Raw genomic sequence first — 12,114 nt, forward strand, 5'->3', positions numbered from 1 at the left:
GTAGCTCCCGACTTTCTAAGCTGAGGATAGCTGTGTAATGGCAGATTTTGGCCAGGAGCTTCATTGAGATTATATCCCTTAACCCAGAGATACACATGAATTATTGTACCATAATTTGTGTGTTCACACTATTTTATGCAGTCTGAGCCCAACTGGGAGATAGATTGAGTTCTGTCTTTATTGGTTCTTAAAGGAGTGGTGGTAGGAGATGCTGCTTCTTGAGCCCCTCACCCACTGAAGCAACAATGTGTGATGGTTAAGAGAATGGGCTCTGCAGTCCAGTGTGGGGTTGGGGGTTGGAATCCTGCCTCTGCCACTTGATAGCTCTGTGATCTTGGGCAAATTAACCTCTCTGCCACAATTTCCTTATCTGTAAAAGGGAAAAAATAACAAAGTTGTTGTGAGGATTGACTTAATTATATACGTAAAGCATTTAGAATAGCTCCTGGCACATGTGTTGTTAAACCAGTATCCTATGTCCTAGTTATAGTGTACTTAGTTTTCCACCTCTTACTCCATTAAATACCCACAACCTTAACAAGCAGATTATCATCACCCTGTTTTACAGGTGAGGAAACCATCTTGGAGAGAGAGTCTTGGAAATAAATGTTTTTGTCAAGATATGACCCAGTCTGTTGACCCGGGCCTCTGAGGCTTGCATTGTTTGCACTGTACTTTGCAACTATAAATCCTCTATTGGCCACAGAACATCAGGAAGGCACATTATTAATATCAATTTTTGAGTTCGTACCATTCATGTATATTTAGATTTTTGAGGAAGAGTGTTTTTCTATGGAAAATATCTATGAAATTATACCACTCAGAAGAAATAATTTAGATTTTAAATTCGTAAAGAGTAGATTTTCTGAGAGGTTGGACTTAATGTTTCTGTACTGATGTGCGCATCTGAAAAATTTTCAGATGCAGAGATATTTCTAATGGAATTCAAAGCTACAGTCTCCTTTATAACAAAATCATAGTTGAAAGTGATATTACAGTTTTAAATAATTGTAATATCTCTAGTTTTTAAGAGTCAATACTGATAACTAAATTCTTAAATTTTAGGACTGAATTTGTAAGATAGGACTAATGTTGCAAGACTTAGTTTTATCTTCTTAACCTAACAGTCTGGTAACTCTAACATTGTGAGATTTTAGCAAAGACTTTAGTTAGCTCTATTTGTGAAAAATTCTGTGCAATACTTAGAAGCCCAGATGGTGTTAAGTTACCATGTCCCTGTGTAATGGAAAGCTATTATTTTCTGTCAACTGCAATTGTTTTAGAATTCTGAGTAGGTAGGCATTTGCACCTTCTCAAGTTTGAATTTCAAGTGAGTTTGAAAAGAACACTTAAAAGTAGTGTACTTTGTGAGGGAAATCTTGTAATCAGGATACCGTGTTTCTGCGGAGCTCTCTTTCAGTTTGTGGCTGCAGAGATTTGGTGGTGAAGACGAAAAGACAAATGGGAATTGAGAGTAATTCTTTTCTCTAAAGGATTGACTCTTCTTTTGCTACTTTTCCATTGCTCTGTTCCTTTATCCACTTCTGCCTGCCAGAATGAACATGTTAATTGGTTACCAGTTTTTGAATGTTCATTGATTATGCCATCCTTTAAGTTTAGTGGAGGGGATACAGAAATGTAAAATGTGTGGTACTGGAGAGTGTGGCTGGGAAAGATGAGACAAACCAAGTATGTGGAGGGCTTAGAGATTGAACTTGGTGGGCTGGAGTAGTTGGAGGAGGTTATGTGATGGGGACGGTGGTTGTGCACTGTTTTGTAAAAGCATTAGTTTTGAGATAGGTGCGAGAAGAAAGCACAGGTGGAGGCACAGAGGCTGAGTGAGTGTGCCGTACGTGGGACTCAGTTCATATTGTGAACATTTACCGAGCACCTGCTGTGTTTCAGGTACTGTTGGCTACAAAGACGCATACGTTCCCTGCCCTCTAGAAGTTCATAAACTAGTGGGGAAAGCATCTAACTGTAATAGTATGGAATGATTAATTGTAATACTGGTTGATATCATTGTTAAAAACCTGATCAGTGGCATTGGCATCATTTTTAGTTATGTTTCAGTAAATTATGGTGTAAGTTTTAGAAGGGACTCAGGAATTTCTCAATAAATTTATATATATTTAACATATATACTTAAAAACTTGTATGAGTTATCTATTGCTTCATAACAAATTACTCTGAAATTTAGCAGCTTAAACAGCCAGCTTACAACAGATGAATCAGGAATCTGAGCACAGCTTAGCTGGGTGCTGTGGCTCAGGGTGTCTCACTAGGCTGTCAAGGTGTTGGACAGGGCTGCAATGATCGCAAGGTTTGACTGAGGTAAAATCTAGTTCTAAACTCACCTGTATGGCTCTTGGCAGGCCTCAGGTCCTGTCAACCTCAGACATCAGTTCCTTGCCACACGGACCTCTCATAGAGTTGCTTACAACGTGATGGCTTGTTTTCCCCAGGAAGAGGTATGTAAGAGGGCAAGGAATAAAAAACAACCTCAGATGGAAGCCACAGCCTTTTTATAACCTAATTTTGGAAGCGAAATCCCTTCACTTCTGCTATATTCTATTTGTTGGAAGCTAGTTAGTAAATCTAGCCCATACTCAAGGAACAGAATAACCCAAGGGCGTGTCCATCAGGAGGCAGAAATAACCGAGAGCCATCTTTGAGACTGCTTACCCAAAGTTCTTCAAGGTATTGTTGTGTATTGAGAACCTCTTCATCTTTGGGTTAGAAGGAAAAAGATAGCTAGCCAAGGAACTTTTCTGATGGAAAAAAAACAGGTTGATTAACCAGAACTACAAGATGTTTTTGCTAAAGGTCTGTAAAGTTAGTTTCAATGTTATGTTAATATTTACTCTACGATAGAGAAGTATAAACAAGAACAAAGCTATTGTTTTGTGGCCAAGCAGAGACCAATTTTATAGTTGTGCCTCAATTTAAGTAGTATATAAGTTCCAGTGAGAACTGTGTGCTCTGAATGGACTCATTTAAAGTGGATTATAAGAACACAGTCTTCTAAAGAAACAGTGGAAATCATTTTGATTATATTCTATTTTCAGTTCGATGTGCATGCATGATAGAGATTTACGTGTACAAAGTTGAAAGGTTGAATAGTGATAGAATGAAAAGAGCACAGAGTTGACCGGGCATGGTGGCTCACGCCTATGATCCCAGCACACTGGAAGGCCGACGCGGGCAGATGACTTGAAGTCAGTAGTTCTAGACCAGCCTGGCCAACATGGTGAAACCTCCATCTCTACTAAAAATACAAAAATTAGCTAGGCACCCGCCTGTAATCCCAGCTACTCAGAAGGCTGAGGCAGGAGAATCGCTTGACTCTGGGAGGCAGAAGTAGCAGTGAGCTGAGATTGTGCCTCTGTACTCCAGCGTGGGTGACAGAGTGAGACTGTTTCAATAAAGGAAAAGAGCACAGAGTTTTGAAATCAGATTTGTTTCCTGGCTTCACAACCAATTAGAAATGTGACCTTGGGCCAACCTGTTGATCTCTCTGAGCCCTAGTTCCTATCTGTATAACAGAAAGCAAAAGAGAAAACATTTGGTTATGAAGAATGATAGATTTAAGCTCTGTATGATTTTACCCAGAAAAGACCAGAGTTCCCTTTCTTATTTCATACCTAAAGTATATGGCATTGGTACTTTGCAACCCATAGCAACATATAGGGAAGACAGAGTACTTAAAAAGTACTTACTACTTCAAAAGTAGTAAGGTAACACTTTTACCAAAATTATTGTAAGATTTTCTATTACAGTATAAAGACATTGATTGGAATCTATGTTGAGAAGTACTTTGAACAAGGAAGTTTATTAGATGGCTATATACTTGTTTTGTACCACTAATGAACAAAACTGTATCTCCTATTTATGGATTACTTTATACATTTTTCTTAGTTTGATGTATTTCAAGATTGTTCTGTGACAATCTTAAATGAATGAAATGCCTTTTACAAGATATTTAAATTCTTTAATCTTCAAGTTTTGCTCATAAAATTCACTCATGAATTTGATCCATCTTGGAATTTGGGTAGCTGTATCTGAGACAGGTCTCAATTTAGAAGGTTTATTTTGCCAAGGTTAAGGACACATCTGTGACACAGCCTCAGAAGGACCTGACGACGTATGTCCAAGGTGCTTGGGGCACAGCTTGGTTTTATACATTTTAGGGAGACATGAGACATCCGTCAGTATGTATAAGATGTACATTCATTGGTTCAGTCTGGAAAGGCCGGACAACTTGAAGTGGAACGGAAAAGGGGGCGGGGGCTTCTAGGACAGGTAGATGAGATGAAAGATTGCTTTCTTTTGGGTCTTTGATCAGCCTTTCACTGAATACACAATTTACATGTGAGAGGGAAGTAGAGGAATAGCCACTTATGCCTTAGTCTGATTCATTGAATCTACATTTTTATGTAAATAATAGGGCATAGGAATCTATCAGATGTGCATTTGTCTCAGGTAAGCAGAGGGAAAACTTTGAGTTCTGTCCTTTGTCCCGCACCTTGGAAAATAAGCTATCAATTTACACTGCAAGATTGAAATCCAACAGAACTGTTTTAGGGTGAAAATCTTGAGGCCCACAAGGAACTTTGGACAAATGTAGCTTTTTAATCTTTGTAGCTATTTTATTGAGGAGTAAAATGGGAGGCAGGTTTGCCTGATGCCGTTCCCAGCTTGACTTTTCCCTTTGGCTTAGTGATTTTGGGGTCCCAAGACGTATTTTCCTTTCATATACTCTAACAAATCATATTAGTAGAGAGAATTTCAGGTTACAGGTTACTTGAACTAAAACATGAATCACTACTTTTTTCTCCTAAAGTAACTATGGTAACAGTGCTAGAATAACTAAGTTTGCTCTTACTCCAATTCTGAGGAATAATCATGTCCACTATATAATGGCTTACTATTATTTGATTAATCTATATTATGAACGTGCTTTCCTGCACTGACTTTGTAATGGAGTCCTTCTTGGTTGCATTTGACGCTTTCAAATTGAAATGGGCTTGTGATGGTATTATATTTATGCAAAACAGATATGGTTCTGTTACCTTTTTTTTCTTTGGAAATTAACATTGACTTAGTTTAACATCTTCATAAAAAATGCTTTGCAACCTTCAGCAATGCAATTTTAGCTGTATTTGAGCTGAAATACAATAATATGCTTAAATTTACTGCTTAGTTTTAGGCTATGTATTGATAAAGAGTCGTAAGTCCCCTTTCTTGGAAAAACTGGTCGGGTAACTTTTCTTTTATCACAAGTCTCCTAGCATGTAATTGTTACATCATTGAAAAGAAGAGGATTCATGGAAACTTTTAGATTGTGTGAAATCATTACTGTTAGTTAAGTTTTTTGTTTCATAGGACTTCAAAATGGGGTTTTGGTTTTCGTTGCAAACATTTTGCAAAGTTTGTATCAGTAGGGCAAGGAACAATTCACTGTCTAGCCTGTAGGCACAGGAGAGCTAAATTCACAGAGAAAGGGTAACTGACTTAATTTACAATTTTAAAGAATGGGTATATAATAGACACATTTTGGTGTTCTTTCTGTATGAGGAGAAAAGACTCTTAAAGCACTATTGTCTTACAGATACCTTAACAAGAACACAGAGAAATTGGAAAGGTGCCTATTACTGTTTTCTTCTGACCTTGTTTCTTCCCCCAACCAGTTGATTATGAAATTAGCTCACTGCGTACTGCGTCTTTATAAAGATATCTGTCTCTACATCGTTCAATAATTTGTGTTCAACCTTTATTAAGAGCAGTGGTGCATTTTGTTACAGGTTTTAGAAGCCTGTCGTTTATACCAAATAGCCCTGTGTCTAGATGATGATGATGATGATGATGATGATGATTAATATTAGCTTATGTGTGTCTTCTGTGCCAAGCAGTGTGCTAAATACTTTATGACTTTTCTCTTGGGAAACTTAGGAGGTATTCTTCATTGTTATGGTAATTTACCTGTGAAGAAACTATGGCTCAGAGAGGTTAAGGAATTTACCCAAAGCTGAGTTATATTAGAGTAGAAGGGTTTATTGTCCCTTGGATTCTGTTTTACTTATAGTGATTATCTGAGAAAGCCAAAAGTAAAATCAGTGTCTTTCTTAGTTGGTACAGACTCAGTCTTTATCCTTCTCATCCTGTTGCTAACACCCATTTAAGGACAGTAGGAAGAACAAAATAGTTCAAGGTGCCCTTCCTTACCAAGCACACGAGTAGAAAAGTGGCAAAAGACCATTGCCAGACTGAATTACTTCCTGTGTTATATGTGTGTGTGTAACATCATAACATGTAGTAGACACATAACATCATCTGTCTCAGTATACATTGTATGCTGCTCTACAATTTAGAAATCATCCTTGATATCTTTTTTGCCCACATTTCAATCCATCTTTGAGTCCTGAAGGTTCTGTCTCCAAAACACATCCCTAATTCATCTGCCTGTTTCTGCTTCCACTGTTAAAACTGTAGTTTAACACTGGTTGTCTTGCCTGAACTATTGTAGTAGCCTCCTGATTTCTTCCAGCTTTTACAATTGCCTACCTATAGTCTACTCACAGAGTAGCCACAGTAATCTTTCTTAAAGCATAAAAGAGAACATGTTGCTTTCCTATCTACAAGAAACACATCAATAGATTTTCACTGCAGTTCAGAGGAAATCCGACGTCCTACGCTGTAGCCTTGCTTACTGTGCTTCAAATATACTGGCCTTCTCTCTGTTTTTCATCCATAACACGTTAATATCCATCTTAAGTGTTTGTATCTGCTGTTTCCTTTACCTGGACTGCTCTGGTCATTGATTTTCTTGTGGCTGACTCTGTATCATTTAGGTTTCACTTCAGATGTCACCGTTTCAGTGGAGGTTCTCTCACTGATCCAGATGCTCCCTACCTTAATACTCTCTTGTATTACCATGTTTTATTTTCTTTTAGTTATCACTCTGTTAAGTTGTTGTTCACTTGTTTGGTGTTTATTTCTACCTCCTTCAGAATATGAACTTCACCTCTTGAGAGCATATGGCCTCCCCTGTGCCTAGAAAAATGTAGTAGCACATAGTAGGAGCTCAATTAGTATTTATTGGAAAAATGTAAATTTCTTTTTTCTTTTTGAGATAGAGTCTCACTCTGTCGCCCAGGCTGGAGTGCAGTGGCACGATCTCAGCTCAATGCAACCTCTGCCTCCCAGGTTCAAGGGGTTCTTCTGCCTCAGCCTCTTGAGTAGCTGGGATTACAGATGCCCGCCACTACACTGGCTAATTTTTGTATTTTTAGTAGAGACGGGGGTTTCACCACGTGGGTCAGAGTGGTCTCAAACTCCTAACCTCAAGTGATCTACTCGCCTCAGCCGCCCAAAGTGCTGTGATTACAGGTGTGAGCCACTGCAGCCGGCCTAAATTTTCATTTAACACTATATTTTGAATATTTTACCACAGTCTTAAATATTCAGAACAATGGTTGTGAGCTCTTGATCCACAGTCCAGATTTGGCCTAAAGACACATTTTACTTGGCTTATTACATAGTGCTGTTGTTTGAGGTATAACTAACTTACAGCCAAGTGCACAGATCTTAAAAAGTGTACAACTCGATGAACTGAACGTGTGTATACCGGTGTAACCACATCTCAGATCAAGATGTAGAAAGTCTTGGCACCCCAGAAGCCTCACTCATTTCCCTCTCTAGGCACTCCTCTTTCCCACAGGATAACTTAATACATAGAGGTTTTTTTAAAATTAGCTACTAACATTTTAAAATTGGGAGACTTCACATAAAAATCCGGAGTTCCAGTATCTCATAAAAACATCTAAGATCAACACAACTGCTTTCCCCTTGACCTCAATTTATTGTAGCCAAGAAGCAGCTGTCCACAGTATTGACATGTGTTCCCCAGGTTGCATACAGTCTTCACCCTTCCTCCTCTTCCCTCTGACCTTGAAATCAATTGCCAGTTGCCACTTACAGTTTCGTTTGAATTGCTTTTCTTATGATGGAGAAATATTTATCTCTTCCGTTGTCTCTATAAAAAAGTGAAAACATAAATGGAAACAGAAAGGGTGTCTTATACTTAGTCCATACCATTTGTAGTTTTGGCTGTTTGTTAGCCATCTAATTCTACACAACAGTTACGTTTAAATGCTGTATAAATATATTGGTTTTTTTAGCCATTCTATGGAAACATAAGCACGTGTGATTTTTGTTTTTTTGATACTGTGAATAACAAATTTTAGATTAATCTTTGTACACATCATTTTATTAGGATAATATTTTAGAAGTAGATTTTCTGGATCAAAATATATTTTCATTTTTAAGACTTGATACATATTGTCAGCTTTCTTGGTAGTAGTATAAATCGCTATAATCTGGAGAGAGTATATGGAAGTGTTCATTTCTCTACATCTTTGCCAACACTGGGAATTGTAATTTACAAGTTTTGCCAATATAGTTGGTAAAAACAACAAAAAAATGGAAATGCTGGCCAAGAAGTTTTTCATCTTCTCATCTACATAAGTAATTGTATTTTATTTTAAAGGATATAATATGGAAATACTACTTAGTACAATACTATACCTTAGATGTATGTTGAGTCAAATCATGTACCATGTATCTTGTGTATAAAGGAATATGAATACCTCAGTAGAACTTGGGAAGCCTTTAACCTTGATCCTTACATATTATTTATATTTCTGTGTATATACACACACACCATGTTCTGTCTCTGTGCATGGGAATAAATATTGCAAAATCCTTCGTTTTGAAGCACATACAACTAATTCTTAAGCATTGGGTTTATATTGGCTTTCATATTTTAAATTAGATGCTATTATTCTATAATCTGCTTTTTAAGGAGATGCCTACATAGAAGAGTGACAGCAGCTGGACTGAATGTTTAACTGCTGAACTAGTTCCTCAGGTATCCTGGCTCTAGAGATTGCTATGGGAGATTGGATGACTGTTACAGATCGAGGTCTGTCTTCAGGTAACTAAGTCTAAATAATTGTAAACTAAAGCAGAAACTGTAAAGGTGAATTTTTCAATGAAAATATAAAATAATTACTGCAGATGTTGAAGATATGACTAAAGAGAGATAAATGGTTATAAAATACTTATTTTCATGCCTGCTGAGAACACCACTTTATTTGTATCTTTTTGGAAAAAAAAATATATAGTTTTCATAAAAAAGAGGCTTTGCCCTAATTTGAAAATACCTTAAAATATATATGTATATAGTATAATTATATCTATGTTTATGTGTATATATGTAATTCAAGTCTTTAGTAATGGAGATTATGCTAGCTTTACATACGTTTTTCTAAATTATTTATATAAGTGCCTTTTATTCTTTCAGAAAGCAAAACTATCTCTCAGTATACCTCAGAAATAAAGATGTCTCCATCAAGTTTATACTCACAGCAAGTGCTATGTTCTTCAATACCTTTATCAAAAAATGTGCACAGTTTTTTCAGTGCCTTCTGCACAGAGGATAATATTGAACAGAGTATTTCATATCTTGATCAGGTAACATGTTTTTGTAAAAAACAGTAGCATAAATCATGTTATATAATAGAATGTATCAAAGTTACGAGAAAAACATTTGTCAAACACAAGTTTTTTGTTTATATAGTGCCCCTGAGACTTAGATTTTCAGAGAACCTTAAGGGTGATTATCTCATCTAGAGATAGCAAGTCTAACTTTTTTATCTGGAGCAGGCTGGCCTCCTCATTGTCCCAGGGGCTCCTCCACTGAGAGTCTAGCCATCACTTTATGGATGCAGAAACCCAAGTGCCTTGCTCCATGTCACAGATTTATAGCAGAGGCTAAAAGAGCCCCGTCCTTTTATCTCTTTGTCCTTTGGGATATTGACCATTTTCTTAACTATTTCAAGATAGTTTTCTATTTTTCTCAGAAAAGATTTCTATCTTTTGTGTTTTTTAAACTAAGTTGTCCAGTAACCAACCCTTTAAAATAATTCACATATATTTTTAATTTTTAATTGACAAAACTTATATATTTGTCATGTACAACATGATGTTTCAGAATACACATTGTGAAATGGCGCAGTGCGCATACCTCAGATACTTATATCATTTTTTTTGTGGTAGAATTTACTCTCTCAGCAATTTCGGGAATATAGTACGTAGTTATTAGCTGAGGTCACCGTGTCATGCAATAGATCTATTGAACTTACTCTTCCTATCTAACTGAAAGTTAGATATCCTCTGACCTGTATCTCCTCAACTGTAACCAACTTTAAGAAAACATTTTCTCCTACCAGGAATTGACTACTTTTGGTTTTCCTTCATTATATGAAGAATCCAAAGGTAAAGAGACAAAGAGAGAGTTAAATATAGTGGCTGTTTTAAATTGTATGAATGAGCTGCTTGTGCTTCAGCGGAAGAACCTTCTAGCTCAGGAAAATGTGGAGACACAGAATTTGAAGCTGGGAAGTGATATGGACCATCTACAGAGCTGCTACTCAAAACTTAAGGTAGAAATTGCGTATCTGTATTTTGATGCCATAATTATATAATTGAATACTATAAATTTTTACTGACTTTATTAAATATTTCAGGGTTTTCTTAAGCTTTAGGGTTTTCTTTTTAAACAGGTAAATAAAGGTCAACTTATAATTTGCACACATCTGCTTCCTAATACCTACAGTATATTGATGGCATTAATTTTTTGAGCTGTTTAATGACTTGCTGAATCTGTAAAAAGTTAGGAAATATTCTGTGCTCTGGGAAAATAAAATAACGATTCTGTCATCCAATCTTGGTTAAGAAAGTATATGCTTCATTTAAAAGTCTTATTGTAAGAGGCTGCACAAGTTAATTCCAAGAAAAATATTATTGAGGCATCTATGATGCCACATGAGCTAAGGCTCAATAGTTAAAGCAGACTAGATAACTTCTCTTAGAAGCCTTGGGTCTCTGGAAAAGACTATAGAAAAATCCTTAGTAAACTTGCTTTTCTCTTAAAAAAGAAAGGAAGTATTTTTCACAGGACCATTGAACCTACTAACTTTAAAATGTAGAATATTTGATAGTGGTTTCTGTTTTGATTTCTTTCTTTTTCTTCCTTTTATGTTTTCATTTGTATTTTTAAAATGTTTATCCAGGGAGAAGGGAACAACAAGGTGTTCAAAATCATGGTGTGGTCGGGACTTATAGTTGTATATTATTAAGGATGTAATATAAATCAAGTCAAATTTTTTCATAAATATACTATTCTATATTGGGTTTTGTTATTTGTGAAAATCAAAGCCTTTGCATTTGTATACTGTCAGATGATCAGCTTCCTTTTAGTTTTTCATCTGTTGGTCCATGCCCCTTTACTTTTCCTTGTTTTTCTTTGTGTACATCCTCCCCCACTGCACGCTGTCTAAGAAAACAATCAAAAAACCCACTCAGGATCTTGAATCTTTGAGCTCTGTGAGGGAATAATAGGACCTCTCTATAGAATATTTAAAAATCCCGTAGCAGGAAATGTGCCGTGATGATGTGGCATAGAGTTGGCCTACATGGGAACACTAGAAACACTTGGGGATTGGTTTAGAGACATCTTTGCTCTTTACGAGCACCTGTGCCTACCAGCCTGTCATTGATAATGCTGTCTTATGTTGTCTTCTTGGTTCATACACAATGATAAAAGTGTGTTTTCTCGCAGTAATGTTTTTAGGCTTTCGTACATCCTATATTCCTAAGGGGTAGAGATGATCCAGCTATGTCTCTTGGGGAAACTGTGGTAGATTGGAAAGGGTAGTTGGTGCCCCCCAGGCTTGTGAAAAGGTTGTGAGTTATGGATGCTACTTTAATCCAGATCAGAGAGACCTATGGAAGGTCTTATTAAGGATTGGGCTGATCCAGAGGTTGTAACCCTTGGCCATGTGTCTTATAAGTAGCTAGTAAATCATTATGATATGTTGGTGATCTGAGGCTATTGAGCCTTTCCTTCAAGGAGTGGTCCCATTTATTAGGACTACCCAGAGCAGAGACTGTTTCTTCAGGATGTCTTCTAATATGGGATTTGATCTAGGCCAGAATCTTATTATTTTGAGTCAACTGTGGACAGAAATGTGTATTCAGTGGGGAAAGTTG

At 36.8% G+C, this 12,114-nt stretch overlaps 1 protein-coding gene across 12 annotated transcripts in view; it reads left to right on the plus strand.

Moving 5' to 3' along the window:
• SSX2I (SSX family member 2 interacting protein) overlaps positions 1-12,114 on the plus strand; it is a 54,058-nt gene that overhangs the window by 10,701 nt on the left and 31,243 nt on the right. For all 12 annotated transcript variants that reach the window (XR_011618336.1, XR_011618365.1, XR_011618368.1 and 9 more), the window contains exons 2-4: positions 8,864-8,995; positions 9,365-9,534; positions 10,293-10,505. Coding sequence is in view for 8 of the 12 variants with exons in the window: in XM_071088897.1 (XP_070944998.1) it covers positions 8,953-8,995; positions 9,365-9,534; positions 10,293-10,505 (426 nt within the window). In the remaining 4 variants the exon portion in view is untranslated. The remainder of the gene's footprint in view (positions 1-8,863; positions 8,996-9,364; positions 9,535-10,292; positions 10,506-12,114) is intronic.

The sequence above is a fragment of the Macaca nemestrina genome, chromosome 1 (genome assembly GCF_043159975.1).
Source record: "Macaca nemestrina isolate mMacNem1 chromosome 1, mMacNem.hap1, whole genome shotgun sequence".
Lineage (NCBI taxonomy): Eukaryota > Metazoa > Chordata > Mammalia > Primates > Cercopithecidae > Macaca > Macaca nemestrina.